The sequence below is a fragment of the Nansenia antarctica genome (assembly GCF_963989245.1).
Source record: "Nansenia antarctica genome assembly, chromosome: 1".
Taxonomy (NCBI): Eukaryota; Metazoa; Chordata; class Actinopteri; order Argentiniformes; family Microstomatidae; genus Nansenia; species Nansenia antarctica.
The window spans coordinates 15417664-15441757 of record NC_137674.1 but is presented as its reverse complement, the minus strand read 5'-3'; the positions used below and the strand labels follow the sequence as shown (position 1 = coordinate 15441757).

General features: G+C 45.9%; 2 protein-coding genes across 2 annotated transcripts in view; both read right to left on the bottom strand.

The window, feature by feature from the left end:
* Positions 1-13992: 13992 nt before the first annotated feature.
* Positions 13993-15624, bottom strand: LOC308159220 (E3 ubiquitin-protein ligase TRIM39-like; the record flags this gene model as incomplete). The annotated part of the gene is made up of 1 exon (XM_080532964.1): positions 13993-15624. The coding sequence occupies one exon, from the start codon at positions 15622-15624 to the stop codon at positions 13993-13995; it is 1632 nt and encodes a 543-aa protein (XP_080389090.1).
* Positions 15625-19464: 3840 nt separating this feature from the next.
* The window catches only part of ndst2a (N-deacetylase/N-sulfotransferase (heparan glucosaminyl) 2a), a 30459-nt gene continuing 25829 nt past the window's right edge, over positions 19465-24094 (bottom strand). Inside the window, exons 10-13 of the mRNA XM_080542564.1 lie at positions 23777-23947; positions 23075-23184; positions 22843-22945; positions 19465-21218 (exon numbers count right to left, since the gene is read on the bottom strand). Coding sequence (XP_080398690.1) covers positions 21093-21218; positions 22843-22945; positions 23075-23184; positions 23777-23947 — 510 coding nt within the window. The 3' untranslated portion in view covers positions 19465-21092. The remainder of the gene's footprint in view (positions 21219-22842; positions 22946-23074; positions 23185-23776; positions 23948-24094) is intronic.

The following is a 24094-nucleotide window of genomic DNA, read 5'->3' as shown; positions in this document are numbered from 1 at the left end:
TTCCCTGCCTTTGTATAAACTTGCTTTATAATTAAATTTGGTCTGGGTGGTCCTAATTCCTTTACTGTTAATTTCTCCTGGTTGCTACGACGGCTGAACGGTGTTTCTAGCCGCCATAGCGATGGTGAAGCTAGCTCGTCTAAAGCTACGCCGGACATGACGTAAGCACGTACGATTCTTTGTGCATGTCCCAAAACCCCATAGACAATTGACCGAATGGCCTGAAGTTACCAAAATAGATTTTACATGCAAGTCTACGAGAACAGCCTAGTGCATTTTCGAGTAGACTGAAAGTTGCCCCGAAAGGGGCGGGACTTGAAGCTGATTGGAACATACTCCACAGAACACTAGCTGATTGGACTATGATATACTCCACAGAACACTAGCTGATTGGACTATGATATTCAGAAGCAACACTGTCTAGAAGTCATAGAAAAAAAATCTCTCTCTTCTCCCTTTGGTGGGGCATTGCCCAATTGCCCCTAATGAACCAGCCTACCCTGTTCAAACCAATCCCTTGTAGTCCGGGAGCCAAAGCCTGCTTTTTTGATGAACCTTGTTTTGTCGAGTAACGTTTTTTCCTCTCCTGTTTCTTGCTGCTTGGGGGTTCCTCTTCAAAATACAGGAGTCAATGCACTTATAACACACATGCAAAATAGTTTGTGAAAAAGACAAAAGAATACGTTATGTGAATGAAGGTAAGTAATAAGATATGAGTAGCTCTCGGCCACTTAAATTTGTTCAAAGTAGCTCTCAGATGAAAAAAGGTTGGAGACCTCTGATTTATGCTGATACATGCCTGCCATCTAGTGGACATTTAAGGGTAGGACCAGGTAGACGGATATTGCTTGTAACTAACTAACACAATCCTCATTCCTTCCCTCTCTCTCTAACCTAATCCCATAGTAACCTTCATAATTCAGTTTTAGATATGTGTTTTCTTTATGTGGCTAACACAACTCCAATTAAACTGCTTCATGAAGTTAAAGTTAATACATTTATAGTAATAATCACTTTAATAGTAATTACTTTGTTGTTTAGTATCAGGGAGGGAGGGAGAATGTATGACCATCTTTCTTCAGTAGGCCTACCATTTATAGCTCATGTATATTTCTAATGATTCCTTATATGTCTTGTTATGATTCTTGTATATGATTCTTGTATATGATTCTTATTATGATTACATTTCTATTGGGATATTGCCTCAGGCATGGCTGTAAACATGCTTAGCTACTATTTGTTGCTGTAATCGCAGTTGCTTCTAGCTATGATATTGTTAAGACCACTTATCTAGTTACACAATCTTCATGAAAAGTTCATAAGATATGGAAAAAAAAAAAAAAAAAGCAAAAGGAATTGAATCCAAATTATTTAATTTTTAAGTTTTGATGCATCCTCTGGAGGCGTCGTCACAGCCGCCACTGTGCCGGGCACTAGAGACAGGAGAGAGAGTTCATATGAGCTTCACCAGGCCTATCGCTACAGAATAGAATACGTCATTAGTTTAGTTCGTATGTCCTTGGTCTATGTGTTCTATATGTTGACTTACCTCTGCTGTGTCCATCGTCGTGAAGACGGTTACTGGGTCTCGTTGGACGGAGACTGTATGCATGGACAGCAGCTGCCAAGGCTCCTCACAGATTTGAGAATCCGCTGGAGGAGGGAATGCTTCTTGGGCTTTGAAGCTCCGCTCCCCTCACAAGGCGTCGTCACAGCTGTCACTGGGCTGGCCGCTAGAGAGAGGAGAGAGAGTTCATATGAGCTTCACCAGGCCTATAGCTACAGAATAGAATACTTCATTAGTATGGTTAGTATGTCCTTGGTCGATGTGTTCTACATGTTGACTTACCTCTGCTGTGTCCATCGTCGTGGGCAACCTCAATGCCCTCCTGTCCTGGGGCTGGAGGCGGGACACTTACCTTCATATCCTCCTGTTTTGGAGCTGGAGGCTGGAGACCTACCTTGATGTCCTCCTGTCCTGGGGCTGGAGCCTGGACACCTACCCGGTTGGTCCTCTTGCACTATATCAGTTGTTACAGAAGAAGAATCAATGACAGAACATATCTCTTAAAACCCCATTATTCCAATGCATAGATTGTCTGCTGTTTTATGATAAACTGGTAAGACTTATCTCTTATAAATTCACTGTATATTTCTGTTTTACCTTGCGCATCACCATTGAAAGGAATTTCCTGAATTTTCCTTTCTTCTTCTTCCCACTAGCATCCCTCTGAGGCTGTGTGACCGAGGCTGTGGAGGTGTCGGATCCCACTGATAGGGCCATCACCTGGTTGACCAGGGCACTGGAGAACAGATCCACTGTCTCGTTGTAGATCTCCGAAGAGCTGGTGGACAGCAGGCTCTTGTGGCTGGAGACTCTGGTCGGGGCGTTGCTGTTGGAAGCTCCTCCCACCTCCATGCTCCATGATGAGGGAGGGACGATCACGGGAAGAAGCAAACGCTTCACCGACTCCTCGGCAAAGGCGTAGAGCACCTCAGAGCACACCGTCGCACGCGTCTCTGCCGGTGTCCGTTTGGACAGAACACTGTCCGACACACTGGTCCCAACGTCCACTGGCAGACTGCTGTGGAGTAACATCAGCCCCTGGAGTCTATCCACAAGGGCGTTGGTCAGGGTGCGGATCCCCCCCTGGGACAGAAGCTCCTCCCGTCTGGTGAGGTCAGCTCCGGGAGAGGTGACCTCTTGAAGAGCCGTCGGGTCCAGGTGGTCCATCAGGACTTGCACCACGTCGGCCATCCGCTGTTTGGAGTCACTGACGACGGAATCCTCCGGCACAGACTCGTCAGAGGTCGCGCTTCTGACGACGGGGAAACTGCTTTCTGCTGGAAGCTCTGTGGGAGGCTGACATGTGAGACTACCCTCACTACACACCCTCTCTACATTCTCCAGCAGAGATCCTACAGCACTGTGCCATTGCTGTAGCTCCACTGAGGTCTCCATTTCCCCTGACTTTACCACCATGTCACCCTGAATGGCGACCAGGATCTGGCTAATGCTGTCTCTAGCCTTAGCCATCGATGCACTCTGCTCAGAGGCATCCATCTCATGCCGAGTGAAGAACTCCTTCAGCTTCCTCTTCAGATCTCTGAAGATGGTCTGCGCTGTAGACCACAGTCTCAGCTCCGACACACCATCACTAGCACTAAGCCCACTAGCCTCGGACACCTCAGAGGCCTCAGTGTGTGTGGGCAGCACACTGGGACCAGCTGAGGACTCCTCGTCCTGGAACAGGCACTTCACACTGTTCACAACCATGCCGACGAGGTCTAATGCTGACGAGTCAGCACTGGCAGGTGACAGCCCAGAGTGGTGGGAAGAACTGAGGGAGCATCTCTCTGATCTCAAGAGAACATCCCTCACTTTCTCAGTGGCTTGACTCTGAAAGTCCTCCTTGGACAGTTCGCTCACGACTGCCTTTGGAGACACGCACAACCTCTCTGATGAGGAGGAGGAGGAGGAGGAGTACTCCGTCAACCATGTTAACACGTCCTCCACATACTCGCAGGCAGCGAGGGATTCATCAGATGCCGTTGGTCCAGCGGAGGCTGTCCTCTCGTCTTCTGTCTTATAAAAGAGGAGAATCTCGCTCAGAACCTCTTTGGTCGTGCGGTCGAGTTTGAGCTGGCTCACCGGAGGGCTCTGGTGAGCCAGCATCGGTAGAGAGCATTCACTCTGACATCTATGCAGCTCTACTCCAACCAGTGAGGTGGATGGAAACAGAGGCTCACTGCGAGAAGACTCCGCTTTTACCAGAGTAGATCCATGGATGAATCTATCCTGGTCTGAGGGCAGTTTGCTCTTCTGGCTTGTGCCTTTAAAAGACAACAGCCGCGCGAAGAACACTCCCAGCCTTCTCTGAAGCCTCTGAACTAGGGTCAGGGCAACAGGCAGAGACTCCTCCTTTGAAGCACCAGACCCAGCTGAGTGAGTGATAGACCTCATGTCTGCCACAAACTCATCAACAATGTCTGAGGCCTCCTCCATGGTTATATCTATAGATATAATGCTATTCCGGCACAGAATTGCACTCACGGCCTTGGTGGCTTCGGAGTGAAACTCCTCACTCTTCACACTCCTGAGGTGTCCCACACTGCAAGAGGAGGACACACGTCTATGCGGTGCTCCAGCAGAGGATCCGTCCTCATCAGAGACAGAGCTGATCGTGCTGATCTTCTCTGCCAACTGTCTGAGCATGTCAGCTGCCCCCTGATCAGCAGTGCTGCAGGACTCCACCGTCTCAACGATGGCAGTCATGACGTCTGCCGCCACTGACCCCAGGTCGGTCTTAGAGGCCGTGACCTTGACCTTTGGCACCACTGGTTTGGTGATCCCCAACTCCCGGAGCTTGGTGCACACCACGTGCAACATCCTCCTAGCCGCGGACATGGTGGTGTCCCTGTCGCAGACTATCAGGGTGGACTTATCTGACCTTGATAAGGAGATTATCAAGGAGACGTCCGAGTTCACCTGCTTCAGGACGTCTCTCACCACAGGTCTGGTCAAATCAAATGGGCCAGAGGAGATAGAGCCCAGTGATTGGAGGACGGTGTCCTCTGTGATCCCAAAGTGGACCTGGAGTGGATCATCCAGGGGAGGTGATCCTCCGGACACACATTGCTGCAAAGTCTGGGAACTTCAAAATAAAGACAAATATGACATTCAATTCAATCGAATTCAACTTTATCAATCCCTGGGGGATAAAAGCATAAGAGTTATCACATTGGTGGCTCACATCAGATTCTGATGTAGTGGAGAGAGATTTGACCTTCGACAGTACGTTGTTACTTGTTATTCTGATTATTGTTGGTATTTTGTCAATGGTCAAAACATTTCATCACCCAAAAAATAATTGTATTATCAGCATTGATAAAGTCCAACACTTTAACTGTGCAACAAACATTTGGTTCTAAAACAAAACAAAGTAAAAATGATCATCATCATGTTATGATCATAGTAGTCATTACGTAGAGGCGTGGCTGTGATTATAGCATACCTCGCAGAGGAACACCTTGACGGGGACTGGGCCTCTCCTTCCTCCAGAGAGGTGGTGGAGGAGAGCTCTGACCCACTCTGAGAGGCTGCAGCATCCCTGGCCTCACTCAGCTCTATGACCCGCTGTAGAGTCGGGAGGAGGACCTCTATGACCGTGTCGGCGACCAGTTGGACAATCTTTCGACCCGTGATGTCAAGCTTCGCCTTGGTCATCTGTGTTCATTCAGAGAGTGAAGAATTAGTTGGTGTTTAGCTTAAAGAAGGTAATCATTTCGATTCACTGATTCACAACACAAACAATGACTGGTATGGTATGCCTGCTAACTCTAAAGTCACACACATCAAATACACTTACAGGGTCTGTCATGCCGTCATGGATCACCGTCCACTGCCTGGTGAAGAAACAAGTCAACATTTTCAGTTGTTTTGGTCTTGGCTCACACTTGTTGTACTGTTTATGCGCAGGGTGCAAAATATTGGGTGTGTATAGAAACATAGGGAGCATAGATACAGTAGAGCGCATAATACTGACTCATCAGTGAGACCCTTCATGAACTTCATCAGGATGGGGAAGGAGTCCTGATCTGTGTTGATCAGGGCACCAGCCACGCCTTCCTCCGCCAGCAGCTTGATTACTGCTCCTCTGTCCTCATACTTCGTTCCGGAAGCAGAGGACATCACAGAAGGAGCTAAAAGAATCAAACAGAGAGGATTCTGGGGTTTTATTGCCAGCTATGAAATATAGTCTGTAGTACATTAAGACAATCAATGGTTGTGTTTACAATATTCACACTAGCATACCATGATGGAGCCATTTCCCAGCCTTGCATTCAAAATGATATGTATGGCCATGCATTCATAATGAATGTTAGCATGTGGATATTGGAATGGTGTTCAAGTCATTATCATTGTCTGTGATCGGATGTTTAATAGGAATGAAAGACATTTTTTCTTCTCATCAAACCAAGTCTTCAACATAGGGACTCTACAGGGAGAAGTCAACAGAAAACTCTCACCTGCATCAGTCTTGGTGCTCTTCTTTGCGCTCTTCCTAGAGCATTTAGCGCTCTGCCTCGTGCTCCTACTCTTCACCTGCAACACAACAGAGTTCAGATCGTCACATTCTGGTCAACTTGTTACGTGAAGTCAAAGTAGCTTCAGACACAAAAAGTAGCTTCACATAAAAAACGGATTAAAAGGATGAAAATCTGTCTGACTGAAAATCTGTCTGACTGAACAGTGTTATACAGTACTATACTGCTCTTCACAGTCTATATACTGAGCTCTCAGGTCTTCTGACGCTGGTTTTCTCTGTGTACCACATGTACAAAAGAAGAGGTTTGGTGAGGTTGCATTCTCATTTTATGCACCCAAATTGTGGAATGCAGCACTGCCAGTTTACATTAGGGATGCAACCTCAGCAAATATTATGTTCAAGTCAAGACTAAAAACCCATCTTTTTAATATTGCCTTTAAATGACTAAATAATTCAATTAAGATTATATTATGATTGGAGCACTTCGAGCTGCAACGTTTGCAGGAAAAGCTCTATACAAATAAAGTTATTCTTATTCTTATTCTTATTCGTATTATTCTTATTCTTATTATATATACTATAATAGGTATCCTTACTTTTTCTTGGTCCATACTCTCAATCTGCTCGTTGTTGTTAACAATACAACGTATAAGCGATGTAAGATGTCATCCAAGTTGACATCGACCACATGACTGACGACAAGACGCCGCACCGTGGTTTTAGAGTGGCACATTACGTCATAATACATTGCGCGCGGTTACGTCATAATACATTGCACACAGTGGAATCTTCATGTGTCCCGCCGAAGAAAATGTTTTTTTTTTTTTTTTATGAAAAATATTTAAAAATATATATTTTAAATAAATACTTTATTTATGACTGTCTTGTATCACGTTGGTTATTACATATTAAGGGTTTAACTTTTAACCATTCCGTTTTTTTCGACAAGGTGTATTACCCCCAAGAAAAAGATGACGCCTGGCGGTTGTTTTGCCGAGCCCGCTGTACTTGGTGGATTGGGCCCGAGGAATAGTCCTGGGGTCAGGCTTTGGACGTCCTGGATCAGGGGTTCCTGTCAGACATGTCACTGAATCCTGATGTGATACTTTTAAAAACATGAATGAATAGGATTTAGGTCTAAAATAACCATGCAATTGTAATTAATTGATAGTAAATTAGAAAGAGTACACATCGAATCATTTCGTGATTAAAAGAGTCCAGTGTTGAGTTATATATAACTTATATTCGTAATTTTAGGCAAGTGTTGAACATGTCACCTCAGTTTCTGCCGCTAGGCGTCACTGTTTTACACCTGTCGTTTGACATATCCACAGTTATCAGTCTATCCAGAATAACTGCCTGTTTCCTGGGCTTTCACCCCTGTACAGCTAGATGTATGCAGCTAATTGCTAGTCATATGCAGCTGATCACAATGTAATATTTTGGCAATGATTAAACATTTTAGAGAGAGGCTCATGATGAACAAGATTCAGCACTGGAGCAGCTCGGCCTCATGGGAAATGTAGTTCATTAGAGCTCTTTGACGTTACTAAACAGTATTAACGCCCTGTGATAGCGGCTCAAATAGCGGCTGAATGAAGCCAAGTGCTATAATATAATATAATACAGACAGTATATAATATTGTCAGTATTGTCTGTCTGTATTATATTCTATTATAGCACTTGGCTTCATTCAGCCGCTATAATTGAGCCTCTATCACATTCATATGTGAAGAAATGGCTCGGTGTCCCACGCTGTCTGACCAACATCGGCCTCTATGGAAAAGGGGTCCTTGAACTACCCATCACGAGCCTCACCGAAGAGTACAAGTGCTCTAAAGTAAGACTCCAGATGACGTTGAAGGATTCCAGAGACCAGACCATCAGCAATGCTGTACCACCCCTTATAACTGGACGGAAATGGACACCATCTGACGCGGTGCAGCATGCTACGTCAGCCCTGAGGCACAATGACATCGTGGGGCATGTCCAGCTGGGAAGAGGAGGCTTTGGCCTTGCAGCAAGTAAACCAACTTGGCGTAAGGCCTCAACATCAGAGAGGAGGAAAATGGTGGTCGAGGAGGTGCGCCGTCAGGAGGAGGCTGAAAGAAGCGCGAAGGCCGTCTCTCTTGCAAAGCAGGGACAATGGATGAGGTGGGAAGGTCTGGAAAGGAGAAAGCTCAGCTGGAGGGAGCTCTGGGGAATGGAGGCAAGCAACATCAGCTTCATCATCAGAGCTACCTATGATGTGCTCCCATCTCCAAAGAACCTTCACCAGTGGTATGGTGAGGACCCAACCTGTGCCCTCTGCCCAACTCCAGCGACTCTCAAACACATCTTGTCCGGTTGTAAGACCAGCCTCACACAAGGCCGCTACACCTGGAGGCACAACCAGGTCCTCAAGAGCCTGGCAGCAGCTCTTGAGAGCAAGAGGAATACCACCAACTCCTTGCCCTTGAAAGCAACCAATTCCATCACAGCACCAACATTCATCCGAGAGGGACAGAAAAAGTCCAACCATCCTCCAACCAAACCAGAAGCTGGACAGCTAGCCATGGCCCGGGATTGGAAGATGCTAGTCGATATTGGCCAGCAACTAATCTTTCCACCCGAGATTGCAGCCACCACCCTTAGACCAGACTTGGTACTCTGGTCCCCTTCACTGAAGTCTGTTTACATCATAGAGCTCACAGTCCCGTGGGAGAATTCAGCTGAAGAGGCCTATGAGCGCAAGAAACTGCGCTACACAGAACTGGCAGCAGACGCTCAACAACGAGGATGGAAGGCAAAAGTCTATCCGGTTGAAGTGGGATGCAGAGGTTTCGTGGCTTCTTCCACCGTTAGGCTGCTGAAAGAACTTGGCATCCATGGACAGGCTCTGCGACAGACAATTAGATCACTCTCTGAAGCGGCCGAAAGAAGCAGCCAGTGGATATGGATCAAGCGGAAGGACCCTTGCTGGGCTCAAAGAACAGCAACATGACCCGCTCACTAATCCTCCCCCTACCCCCACTCCCACTTGAGAACCCAGGTCAGAACCCTCCAGGAGGAGGGTGAACAAGGTATGCGGTCTGCTCTAGGCCTGACTCAGGGAAGAGGACACCCCTGCCTTGCATAGTCCCGTGGGCTGCGCCATTTAAACAACCAGGCAATTCTCATGATTGGGCATGGGACACAAGCTCAGGCTTGATCACCCTGTAGCTGGCCGCCTTAGATGAGGGTGTCTAGTGTTGAAAAGGCCGAAACACCCCATGATTCAAAGGTACTCTACTGATGATGTGTCCCGAAATTTAACATCCTTCCCATGTCTGAGATACAGCTCCCATGCCACTCTCAACATCGAGGCAAACCTCATGTGTGTACCATCCATTGGCACAATGGACAGTATAACATCACGTCCCGTGTTTCATAATTCTGAGTATCTGGACTCGTCCAGTGACTGCTGTGAAAGGACAGCTGACAACATAGGAAAGTCTGTGTGACGGCTTGGAGAGACAGCTGACTGGAGGGAATAGACCCCACTGGGGCTGTCATGGGCTAGCTACCCATGGCGGCAGTCTCCGACGCTGTTTCAGTTTGTTGAAGACACCCGCCAAATGCTACAGAAAGTAAACAAAGAAACATACCCCTAGAGCCTGCGAGAGCGGGGGCGCAAGATGGCTCAACGATTGACAACACGGCTACAGACCCAGGAACGGACACGACTACGAGCACGAACACGGCACATGAGACAACCGCAGCAGCAGCAGGACACTCACTTCAGGTGTGCACCTGTGGTTGGGAGAAAATGACATCAGCCAGGGGGTTGAAGATCCACCAAGGAAAGAAAGGGTGCTTGAGAAAGCAGAGACAAGGGCCTCGCATTGACCAGTACTTCTTACGAAGCAACCAGTCAAATCAGTCGATTGAAGCACAGCGACGGGACAAAAACCAAAGTTCGCAGAGCATCAGCACCCCTGTCACTGAGGAGGATAATACAAGCACAGAAATGCCGGTGGAGGAACCTACCCAACCACAGATACCTCCCAAGGAGGAAAAGATCAAAGGGCACAGACCGAGTGTGAAGTGGCCCAAAGCTGTTGAAAAGAGAGAGTGGGAAACAGTCAACAACGACCTGATAAAAATCCTGGAGCAACAAGTGGGCACAGCAGAGAAAAAGCTTGACCGGATCGGCGATATCATCTACCACTACGGAGAAGAGCGCTTTGGAGTGAACATTAGGAGAAGTGACAAAGCAACACCAGCGCCAGCCAAATCCAGGAGGCAACAAGAGATCGAAAGACTGGTCAGAGAGAGAAGGCAGCTGAGAAAGCAGTGGAAGAAGGCCTCTGATGCAGAGAGAGAAGGTCTCATGCTACTCCAGGGGGACATCAAATGCCGGTTGGCAACCTTGCGAAGAGCGGAGAACTTGAGGAAACTTCGCAAGAGGAAGGAACACACAAGAACTCGGTTCTATAAAAACCCCTTCAAGTTCGTCAAAGATCTCTTCGTTAAGGAAAAAAAGCGGAATCCTGAAAACTCCAAAGCAGGAACTTGAAGAACATCTGGAAAAGATCCACCAGGACACGAAAAGGCACGAACAGCTAGTCATCCCACATGACATCCCACCTATTCAACCTCCTGATGTCAACCTGGAGACTGGCCCTCCAAAATGGAAGGAAGTAGAGAATACAGTACGGCGCGCAAGATCAGCATCAGCCCCTGGGCCGAATGGTGTACCGCAGGGGTGCCCAATACGTCGATCGCGATCGACCGGTCGATCGCAAAGGTAGTATGGGTAGATCGCATGGCATTGAACAAAACAAAACAAAAAGTTCCCAAAAAAAAGTTCAAAAAAAAAGTTCAAAAAAAATAATAATAGTTCGTGTAAACCAACTTGGCGTAAGGCCTCAACATCAGAGAGGAGGAAAATGGTGGTCGAGGAGGTGCGCCGTCAGGAGGAGGCTGAAAGAAGCGCGAAGGCCGTCTCTCTTGCAAAGCAGGGACAATGGATGAGGTGGGAAGGTCTGGAAAGGAGAAAGCTCAGCTGGAGGGAGCTCTGGGGAATGGAGGCAAGCAACATCAGCTTCATCATCAGAGCTACCTATGATGTGCTCCCATCTCCAAAGAACCTTCACCAGTGGTATGGTGAGGACCCAACCTGTGCCCTCTGCCCAACTCCAGCGACTCTCAAACACATCTTGTCCGGTTGTAAGACCAGCCTCACACAAGGCCGCTACACCTGGAGGCACAACCAGGTCCTCAAGAGCCTGGCAGCAGCTCTTGAGAGCAAGAGGAATACCACCAACTCCTTGCCCTTGAAAGCAACCAATTCCATCACAGCACCAACATTCATCCGAGAGGGACAGAAAAAGTCCAACCATCCTCCAACCAAACCAGAAGCTGGACAGCTAGCCATGGCCCGGGATTGGAAGATGCTAGTCGATATTGGCCAGCAACTAATCTTTCCACCCGAGATTGCAGCCACCACCCTTAGACCAGACTTGGTACTCTGGTCCCCTTCACTGAAGTCTGTTTACATCATAGAGCTCACAGTCCCGTGGGAGAATTCAGCTGAAGAGGCCTATGAGCGCAAGAAACTGCGCTACACAGAACTGGCAGCAGACGCTCAACAACGAGGATGGAAGGCAAAAGTCTATCCGGTTGAAGTGGGATGCAGAGGTTTCGTGGCTTCTTCCACCGTTAGGCTGCTGAAAGAACTTGGCATCCATGGACAGGCTCTGCGACAGACAATTAGATCACTCTCTGAAGCGGCCGAAAGAAGCAGCCAGTGGATATGGATCAAGCGGAAGGACCCTTGCTGGGCTCAAAGAACAGCAACATGACCCGCTCACTAATCCTCCCCCTACCCCCACTCCCACTTGAGAACCCAGGTCAGAACCCTCCAGGAGGAGGGTGAACAAGGTATGCGGTCTGCTCTAGGCCTGACTCAGGGAAGAGGACACCCCTGCCTTGCATAGTCCCGTGGGCTGCGCCATTTAAACAACCAGGCAATTCTCATGATTGGGCATGGGACACAAGCTCAGGCTTGATCACCCTGTAGCTGGCCGCCTTAGATGAGGGTGTCTAGTGTTGAAAAGGCCGAAACACCCCATGATTCAAAGGTACTCTACTGATGATGTGTCCCGAAATTTAACATCCTTCCCATGTCTGAGATACAGCTCCCATGCCACTCTCAACATCAAGGCAAACCTCATGTGCGTACCATCCATTGGCACAATGGACAGTATAACATCACGTCCCGTGTTTCATAATTCACAGGGCGTTAATACAAACCTCATTCACCTGCGTTCAATTCCAAGTATGTTTGGTATTTATAGAAGGAAGCACGTACGCAACTTTAAACCATCTCAGCCCGTTTTATAAATAATGCTTACGTCCGTTTAGAAAAATGTGCTTACGTGAAAGTCAAAGATGACGTTCAAGTACTTTTTTATGAATGAGGCCCCTTGTCTCTCTTCTCTAGTTCCTTAGCCAATCAGGTCGGTAAGCCATCTCCTACAACAGAATCACTGTATTCAGGCAGGGCCAATATTCAAGTGAGCTCAGCTGATGAGAACTGCATTACAGTATATTAGTCTATAGGGCCCACTCCACTGAAAAGTAATACTTCAAGCTAGCTTGATAATGTATACATTTTAGGATGCTTATCAGTAGGTTACACTTAGTTGGTAGCACTTAAAGTCATATTCAAAGGCAAAATGTGTGTCATGTTTGAAATGCTGTATTTTATAAGTTGCATAGCAGTATTAGGTCATAGGTTGCTACAGAGTAAAGCCTTTCTCTGCCACAGATCACAGTGTTTAATGAGGCTTAATTCACTCATTGACAAAGAATTCCGGAACACTCACCACATAGAGTGCCAAGCGTTTTATGTGGTATCTACCTAGCAACAACACTCTGATTGGCTACAGGGTTAGGATTAGGTATTGAACACAGGCCTGAGGACGGAATGAAGACTAGAGTGTCCAGTGTTTTATGTGGTATCTACCTAGCAACAACACTATGATTGGCTACAAAATGAAGCGTCATAATTTATGCATTTTTGGTGAATAAAGTCACCCTTGGCAGTCTAGGATGTCGACAATGTGGGCGACTTTATTCACCTCTGTGATCAATTAATCACTCACTCATTCACAGGTGTCAGGTAACAGGGACTTTATTCATCAGGTGTTGATGTTTGATATGTAGTGATGATAAAACCACCACAGAAACAGACAATTAGACAAACGTATAATATCACATAGATATCTCTCTCATATTACCATCACAGTCACCCTTATTAAACCGTTTTTAAGCATCTGATTCCCTTTGCAAGCCATTAAATCAATAACATTCTTATCAAACGTACATTCTGTTAAATGTAATTACGTCACACATCTGATCATCACGACAGGAGAGATGATCAGATGATCATGTTTGTGTTTTAATAAGCCAGACAGCCAGTCTGCTACCTCACCATCACCATTCTAAAGCTCTGGGACCTGGACTACACTGATTATTAATGTGATCAATGGATCTGATCAATCCAAGTGAATTTAATTGTCTGAACATCCTCAATTATACACACTCAGTATTCATTACACTCAAAATCGCCAAAATACTTAAACATTACAATGATAACTAGCTAATAATGAAAATACAGTATGTTGAGAGCATCTGAAATAATAATGTGAACACCCTGAGAAGTCAAACAGTCTCATGTACATAGAGTCATATTATCTTCTTATGAGACTGGAGAGGCTGGGCTGTATCTGACATTGCTGCTGCATATTCACCATCTCTAGCAGACACACTGAGAGCAAACTATGATAACAAACGATAACCAGATCAGAAATTACTCTGTGGTAAATTATACCATAACCTTCCCTAATGAGTGAGAACAGATAAAGATAGTTCTAAATGCTTATTTTACTGCTTGGTCAGAGTTGAAGGTTAAAAATCAGTCAGTGTGATTGACAGGAGAGATGATCAGAGGTGCAGAGTTTTTACCACCATCAGTAATACCAGGGTAGAAGTATGGATAGAGTTTCTCAGTGAAGGTGCAGCCAGTGATAGAGTAGATCAGAGACCTGGCCTCCACATCATAAAAGGAGACCTGGCCCTCCTCATAATCCACAAACACCCCCACCTTCTGGGGCTTCTCTCTCAGGGACAGGAGGACAGGAGGGCCAGCATTAGCCCAGTACTCATTTCCATTTATCAACCCTACAGTCCAGTATCCATTCCTAGGGTTCACTGTTATCTGCCCCTTCCTGTTGATGGACTCTCTGGCCACTCCTACAGTCCACCCAGTCTTCTCCTTCACCTCCACTTCATAGTAAAACCTCCCTGAGGAGAAACCCTCCTTTCCTAAAACACAGGGACCCAAGGAAAACCTCTCTGTGTTATCAGGGACATTCTTACTTGTGGCTCCACGTCTAAATTGTTTCCCATCCTCAGACAGAATGAGACAGGGATGTGCTGTATCAGGGTCCAGAGTCACGTCCACTGCATACTGCTGACTTCTCTTCAGCTTGACTTCAGGCAGCTTCTCCATCTCTGTATTCAGCGTCTCCTCCAGCTCAGACAGAACTCTCCTCACAGACTCCACATTCAGATCACTGTGAACGCTGACCTCAGACCAGTCCTTGGTGTGTGGAGGGGTGGACAGGGAAGGGAAGCTCTGGAGGAGGTGGAGGTGGTCCTCAGTGTGTGAGAGCTGCTCCAGCTCAGTGCTTCTCCTCTGTAGCTCAGTGATTTCCTGCTCCAGCTCTTTAATCGGCCTCTCTGCTGCTTTCTGCTTCTCCTCGATCACGTCAAGGAGCTCAGCCTGGCTTCTCTTCATGGAGTCCACCAGAGCAGTGAAGACCTGTACGCTGTCTGCTTTCTCTCTCTGTGCATCTTTCTTACTGAGATCTACTGAGTGTTTGATCTCTGAAACCTTCTGCAGTCGCTCCTGGATCATCTGCTGAACATCTGCCTCTGTCTTCCCCAGCTGAGCCTTCCTCTCTCCATACTCCTCCTCTATGGGGACGGAGTCATGGGTCTTGTGGTCTGTTTTCATGCACAGCCAACACACACACATTTCATCACGTCTACAGAACAGCTCCAGGGGTCTGTCGTGCTTCTTACACATCCTGTCTTCCAGGTTCTCCACAGGGTCGATCAGCTTGTGTCTCTTTAAGGCTGCGACTCTTTGATGAGGCTCCAGGTGAGTCTCACAGTAAGAGGTCAGACACACCAGGCAGGACTTCAGAGCCTTGAGCTTCGTCCCAGTGCAGACATCACAAGACACTTCTCTAGGTTTGACAGGTGTGTCTGGGGCTGGGCTGCTGGTTGCCTTCACTTCAACTGACTTCCTAAACTGAGCGGCCATCTCAGAGATGAAAGTATTGACAAAGAGATCTGGTCTCTTATCAAATGCTTTTTTACACATTGGACACTGACACAGGTCATTGCTGTCCCAGTACTTTCTGATACAGGCCATGCAGAAGTTGTGTCCACATTGAATAGAGACTGGGTCAGTGAACACATCCAGACAGACAGAACACAGGAACTGCTCCTCAGACAGGAGACTGCTGGAGGAAGCCATATCTAGAGAGACCAGAGGTGACACCATAAAGCATTTCCTGGAATCAATCAGATCTCGATAGTTTCAACTATGGAGCTGTCAAGACTGTTTTATGGGATCATACAGCGACCAATAATGATAACATTATTCTACATCACATAGGAAATAGTCCTTCAACCGAATCAATATGTTTTACATACTGAACCGTCTATAAAAAGAGTGTGAACACAATAGTTTATCTTGACATGTCACTGTAAGTCTCTCAACTCACCTGTCTGTGATTCTGTGAGGGTGATAGATGGCTCGATATGTGTGATAGATGTCTCTGTCCTTTATACTGTATGTGTGATAGATGTCTCTGTCCTTTCTACTGTATGTGTGATAGATGTCTCTGTCCTTTCTACTGTATGTGTGATAGATGTCTCTGTCCTTTCTACTGTATGAGTGATAGATGCCTGTTTGAGGACGATATCTAACAAGTTTGAGAGAGTCTGCCCTTGTCCACGATACACTTTACGTCTCTACACAGTTTAGTTTCATTTCAGCAAACTGACATTGAGATGCTCCTCCCCTCCCAGTACAGCTCTCCTCCCAAACCCTTTACAGGCTGGTCTGTTTCTTTGAGTGATGATGAGTTTAGGAAGAACACGTTTGGGAACTGTCATGGCAAATAGTGTCCAACTGCCAAATAATGTCTGGGTGATGTAATCCTATCTTTCGACCACCATTGCTATGCCGACGTGCATACCGGACTGCCGATGCTTGCATTCCGGACATTCCACCACTCGCCAGACATTCTACGGCTTGCTGTGTGCTTACTACCACAGATTAATGCGTATCTTAAATTGGGATGACAAATGTAATCTTCTTGCACTTAGAATAGCATTAAGGTTGATGCAGGCTCACTAGTCACTTTTCACTTTGTCATTATGGGGTATTATGTTTGGATTGATGGCAAATCATTTTTAATTTAATCAATTTTAAATGGAGTCTATGACACAACAAAATGTGAAGAAAGTGAAGTGGTCTGAATTCTTTCCGAAGGCACTATGGATTTAATTAAAGACTCTGCATGTCAAGCAAAAATATATTCTGCTAAAAAGGCTTATTTACATTTTTTCTGTCATTTTTATTATAATATGTGACACTATGGTCGATTGGATATTTTTGGAAGTGGAATGATTTCTGGTTGCTCATTGATGCTTGTAAAGTTCATTGATGCTTGTAAAGTCTGGGGGCCCTATAACATCAGATAGATAAGATATTAATTCCAAAATGAATTCCAACATTACATAAACTATTATCCTTGGATTAAGATGTTACTGAGTGATTTGTTGATGGCATTTTTGCATTTTAGCTCAATTTCAATAAATAATGAGGAAATGTAGGTGTTCTAAAACTTTTGACGGGTAGTGTATGTCAATGAAACATAACAATTCTGCCATCACACACCTCATAAACTTCAGATGTAAAAAAAAACATATGAAATGCATCTTATTCTCTTACATGTGATCCTGGCTGGCACATCTGCCGTCTTGTACTGCTCTGTTGGCCTGTGTACAGTACTGTGAAAACATTAAACAAACTTGCAGTATACTTAATTAGTTAACGTTACATCTTAGGATATATTTGAGTCATGTTCTGTATACATACTACCATAAGGGCATACTTAGTGTGGTTACTCCATGTTTACTAGCTATAACATTAGGCTACATCACTCTTTTTCACTTGTTAATCAGTCAGCCAGAGTGCAGATACCATCAGCCTGTTATTCACTTTAATTTAATAATTATTATCCTGGCTTGTTTGGATTCTTACCATGTACCGTAACATTACCTTGCTATCTTTCATTTTCATTATAACATAATAACGTTACTGATAGCCAACTAATGTCAGCAAAGCAGCAAAGTAACGTTTCAAATGAGATTCACAAACCTGAAACAACATCCGTTTCATCACTGCTGGTGATGTTTTTGGCTGTGTTCGGAATGGTATACTAGCATACTCAATGAGTATGTACTGCATACTGCCTACTAAATTCATAATAAGTATGCGAAAACCAGCCGACCATTTACACTGTATGCATACTGCCTCCCAGAATGCACTTCGCCGGGAGCGGCGAATTTAAACCTCCATTAGCTAAAAGATGTAATTTTGGCTTTACAAGTGTTAACATGTCATTTTATGACATATCATTTTATGTTTTCAGGCGAGAAAGTAACCACATATATTCCCAAAATGTGTCCAGTTTACCAAAATAACCTGTTTATATATCTGATCTGACGAATTTTTTGCGTCTTCTGTTCGCTAGCTGCGTTCGTAAATTCGCCCTGGAAATCTGATCAGCACTCATGGAATGCCTCTTGTCCAATCAAATTACCTGGTCGCTTTATGACGTTGCACCCAGTGTGCGCTCTGGCGCTCTCAGAGCGATTTTACCAACGTTGCTTACCTTCACTTACGGAGTTCGACAGAAATATCGTAACATAATTACAACACGTTGTAAAATGATTTGGGGGGCCAATATCTTTAGCTAGCTCAAGTAACTAGCTGACTATATTGTTGTCTTAACAGTTGGTAAAATAACATGATTAAAATAAATATATATGAGCAATAACATATCGTGGGCAAGCACTACAACCAACTTGTCCGTCTGAAGCTACAATACTGGGATCATTCGTGATTGGGCTACAAGCAGTCAAATACTAGGTGAACATGTGTGTAAGACACAAATAAACTTGGATTTCATGCATTTCAAGTGGCATATTTGTAATCATGACGATGTAGTCATGTCTAGGAATGCATTTCACCATGTTAATTCCCAGTATAGTGAAAATACCACCGCTCATCCGTGATCAGACTTAGCTGGGGTGCTGCAGCTGAAGAGTATCAAATAGAGTGCAAAAAAGCAGCATCTGCACACTCAAATCTGTGCAAAAAACGATGTTTATTGCAAGCTTTCGGTCCCCAGGCTATCGGATGATGTAAACAACAGCTGTATGACGGGTTTGTATGACGCAGTTTGACGAGGCTGAAAGCGCACAGGGTTGCCAGATGGGATTGACAATTTACAGCCTAAACTTTCTATAACCTCAAAATCATACTGCTGAAAAAAAAAACGCTAGCATCAGGCACAGGCACTGTTCAGGATCGCTTCTTCTTCAGGGCAGGGCAGGCTACTGTCCCGCAGCTGCTGCCTCTCTGTTGGACTCCGGTACTGCACGTTACTCACAAGACGTTTTTTTTTCTTTTTCTTTCTGAAAGTAAAACATTCTGGGCTTTTCAGAAAACATCCGGGTCTTGAGCCCAAGTAGCCACCCCCTAGCCCCCTATCCCCTTTGTCTTCTTTGTCATGCCGCAGCCTTCTAGCTGGCCTAGCCGCTCAGGAGAATGTCAACATTTTCAACCCTAAAACACATTAAAACGTATTGTAGCAACGGGGCTACACAATTAGCATTGTACCTTCCTGTTTCCCCAGCATGCACTGTGTTCAGACTTCAAGAGTTATGTTGATATGTTTTAAATGTCCTATGCAAGTGTTATGCAAGTTTGTTCAGTGTTGTTAAGTGTTTTACTGTTCGGTTTGATGAGGCCAGTGTTAACTTTCATGCTACTGTCACTGTGAACATGGGGTGGTTTTGTTGAATGACAAGAGGCTATAGCCCCAGGGTCATGTTCAGGTTATTCAACGGTGGTTTATATCACCGAAGGCCTAAGTGTAAAATACACAGCCACTGATATGTACTGTATTGAGGTCCATTACAATGGTACCTGCATCAAACACCACACAGAAGACATTCACACAATCTGCTCCAACCTCTCTATAGGTTTATTAGAGACGATACAAGGTTGGGATGTTTTTAAATTGTAATTTTTTATGAAATAGACAGAAAACAAGACAGCAAATCCTGTTATGACAGACACCTCACAGGCAGACGCACAAACACTCCAGCCCTCTCTCTTGTTACCTCCCAATAGTCTTTCCTCACGTCCTCCCTAAGGGGACAGCCATGGATCTTCTACTAGGGACGCACCGGAATGATTCGGCCGAAAATAGCACAAAAAAAGCACAATCGGTGTTCGGGCAAATGAGTGATGTTTACCGAATACAAGACGTTTTTTGATGACGCGATCAAACAGTGCAAGCAACCCATGCTGTTCTGTGAATGAGACGGTAGTTTGGCATCTCTGAACGACAACGAGAGGCATATTCCGACATTACTTCCGTTTTTGTGACTTCAAAATAAGCTAAGCTTATTGGAAACTGATGGGATCACAGTATTTCATGAAATTAGGAAATATTACGTAACAAAGTATATACAATTTCAAACACGTCATTTCGATAATCATCATTTTACATGGATAAGCATACAAGCATGAATAAAAAGTAAAAATGTATTTAACTTATGCAATGGTACAAAAAAATTGCAAAATAAATCAAACTGCCGGCTACGCACTCTGTATTCGGCCAAGTGTTTCCTTAATTTTGGTTTCGGACCGAATTTTTCATTTCGGTGCATCCCAATCTCCTACCAATGTGTTTTGAGTGGGAAACAAGGAAGGAGGGCACAAGGAACTGCAGAGACTCCAGCCCCTCTCCTATTACCCCCCCCAACCTCCTTACTTCAGGCATCTGAGTGAGGGAGAAAGTGCATGTCCAGGTGTATGGTGGGCATCTCTATGGACCTGTGTGGGGCCTAGAAATAGACAGTTTACTAGAATTCACTCCAATGACCATGCCCGTCTGCTCTGGGGTAGGGATGCACACAGAGAGAGGGAGGAGCCACTAGAACTATACATCCTAGATCCTACACTCTGTCCAAAACACTATAGTGTGCTGTCTGGTTTAGTCCATGTCTATTCTGTCACATTCAACACCCGCCCCCAACCCAAAATATACAACAGCTTTTTTAAAAATGTACAACGTTTTACAATCATTCTTCTGAAGAAATGAGAAGTGTGTGTGTGTGTGTGTGTGTGTGTGTGTGTGTGTGTGTGAGAGAGACCACATGGATGTCGCCAGGTTCATTCATGCACTCCAGGTCCACAGGATTTCCTGTGAGGTCAGTCCCCAATGAAGAGGAGGGAACTGGGATATGACATTACACCCCCTCTGTCTGCCAGAGTACAGCATCCTCAGTCCAACCAGCTCCAGGTGGAGAGGTCCTTAAATGTTCTGGATGAAGGTGATGTGTGACACCGTACGAGGGGAAAGACGAGGACATGTTGGGCAGTTCAACTCATGAACTCTATAAAGGCCATTATATCCCCTCTCTCCCATGACGTTCGTTGGGGGTGTTGGGAGAAATCAATTGTCCGAGGGGAGGGGGGGCGGGGGCAGGGGTTGTTCTCCCCCTTCTCTCATCCTCTACCCCTCTGTAGTGATTGGGTGTTGATGTGGGTAAAAGGGGGTTCTTTCCCCCGGTTCCCCCTCAGGCCTGGGCTCCAGTCCTGGATGTGGGTGGGGTTAGGGGTGCCAGGTCCCAGTCTCAGCTCCAGCTGGTGTTCTGTAGTTCCACTCTGAGCCAGGAGGGGAGGGGCTGGCCCAGGCGGTTCAGCAGCCGCAGAAGCTCCATGTTGTGCTCGCGGTAATGCTCCGTCAGGAAGGCTCGCGTCTGCAACACACACGCGCACGCACGCACGCACGCACACACACACACACACACACACACACACGAAAGTCAGGCCAGCAAGTCATTCTTTGCACACATCCCTGTATAGAAGAAGTCGAGCAAAATTCAAGAAACTAAAAGTGTATCACTGAGTAGGCTGATACATTTGTGACGGCAGCCGTTGAAAGGGGGAACAAGTCGACAACCGATCAAATGTTCGGACTTTTATTCTGTAAAATGTAAATAAATTGGACCGGAAAATGTAAGCTCATTTGTGGTGGGTGGTGACAATTTATTTCAAATCACCTTTAAAAGAGCATTGATTCAAAACACATTGTTTTACTGAAAATCAATGACACACTCAAGCCAAAATATTGCAAGGCAATGGATTCGGTGAGTCACATTTTTCGGAATAAAAGTCTGAACATTCGGTCGGTTGCCGACTTGTTCCCGCTTTCACCAGCTGCCGTCACATTTGACCTGAAGTGTTTATAGTTTTTTATTTTTATTTTTATTAGTTTTTCAGATTTTATCCCTTTTTCACCCAATTTGGTAGCCAATTTAACCCAACTTGGCATCCAATTATCCCCTGCCTATTGCATAGGATCCGCCGCACGACCCCGTGGCCGGCAGTCCCAGAAGAGGCCGCCAGGCAGACTAGCTGACTGGCTCCTCGAGCCCAGCACCGTTATTCCGGCGCCCAGGGGGCGGTGTTGCGCGACGGATCCTAGTCCAGAAATACTCCTATACCCCCCTCGGAAGCGGCCGCCCAATATTTCGCTTCCCGTGTGCCTCGGCCATATCTGGATCTGGCGAGCCGGGATACGAACCCCGGCCCCGGTGGGCAGCATGCACTAGTGGCCAGTGCGTAGACCGCTACACCACCGCGGGGCCCTAGTGTTTATAGTTTTACCAGTTTTTTTAGTGGACATTTATAAAGCCTGACATGAGTAACATTCCCTCCCGCCTTTAACAGGACTGAAACCCTGACCTGTACCTCAGAGGTCATGTCCAGTATTACTGTAGAGGTCATGTCCAGTATTACTGTAGAGGTCAGAGGTCATGTCATGTCCAGTATTATATTATGAAGACATAAGACATGTTCATAAATGTTTATCTTCAGGGGAAAAAGTACAATAGAAATGTGCAATAACTCTATTCTAAGTGCCTATTTATACATTTATATATTTTTACAGTATTATTATAGTATTATAACGCCACTGACCTCATGTCTTTTAGCTTGCTTTTATAGTTGTTTTTCTTTTCTTAAGATTGTTGTCTTTATTTGCACTTGACACCACAGACCTCATTGTCTCTTAGCTTGTTTTATAGCATTTTCACTTTTTAATTTGTCTAGTGTGTAATATTTGTGATATGTTATATGTGTATATGTTTGTGAATATGTGAATATGTTTTTCTGTTTTTGCACCTTCAGAAGAACCACTACAATTTCATTGTATAGGCAACTGTATAAGGACAATAAAGTCTATTCTATTCTACTGTACCTCAGCGGTCATGTCCAGTATTACTGTAGAGGTCAGAGGTCATGTCCAGTATTACTGTAGAGGTCAGAGGTCATGCCCAGTATTACTGTAGAGGTCAGAGGTCATGTCCAGTATTACTGTACCTCAGAGGTCATGTCCAGGTATTTCCTGCCTTTGCTCTTTCCCAGACACTTGGGTCGACCTCCTTCCACCCTCTGACACCAGAACCCTTTACTGTCGTCATACCTGAGAGAGAGAAACACAAACACGCACACACACACACACACACACACACACACACACACGTCAGGTGATCAACACATGACACAGTGTGGAGTATGTGTGTGGTTGAGGGGTACTTGGGAGGTAACTCACGTCAGAGCCTGTGTGTAGTTGAAGACGGGGGTGACCCCCAGGAACCTCTGGATCCCCTCCATCGCCAGGGCCGGGTTGGACCGCAGCTGAGCCCCGTCCACAATGTGCAACTAGAGGAGAGAAGACGTCGGTCACATAACTGCACAGCACTTAAATATGCATCGCAGAACTTTTGTCGCCAATTCTTCACATAACAATCTGGCCTCAGTGTTGACTGTATTATTCGTGATATGATGTCATTTGATTTCTTAGAGCAAACTGTCCGTTAAGGCCAACACACCCAGGGTGTGGGGAAGTGTGCTCCGTCCAATCACGTCATATACAGTCTAACTGTAGAACTAGCGGCTGGAATGATACAAAGATCCTGTAGCCTCTCTTAAACACGTGCGCTAGTCCAATGAAACCATGGAAACCATGGAACGATGCACCTCCAGACCACTACTGATCAGTGATGTCCTTAACCTGATGTGTGTGTGTGTGAGTGTGAGTGTGAGTGTGTGTGTGTGTGTGAGAGTGTGTGTGTGTGTGTGTTTGTGTGCGTGAGTGAGTGAGTGAGTGTGAGTGTGTGTGTGTGTGTGTTTGTGTGCGTGAGTGAGTGAGTGTGTGTGTGTGTGTGTGTTTGTGTGCGTGAGTGAGTGAGTGAGTGAGTGTGTGAGTGTGTGAGTGTGTCTACGTGCATGCGTGTGTGTGTGTGTGTCCCACCTGGCTGGGCTGGTAGTGGCGTAGCCAGCGCTCCAGGTGTGTGGCGTAGGCCCCAGGTTTAAGGCAGCGTCTCTGCAGGGTGAGCAGGTCCCGGGGGGAGGCGGGCCTCGCTGTCACCACCTGCTGGAAGGTGTGGTTGAGGGCGGCCGGGTCCTGGTGGGCCCTCTGGTGCTGCAGGGGTCACACAGGGGTCACACAGGGGTCACACACACGCATCAGGGTCAACGGCAGAGGTGGGAGCAAGTCACACGTGTGCAAGTCACAAGCAAGTCTCAAGTCGCAACCTTCCAAGTTTCAAGCGAGTCCTGCTGTGGTGAG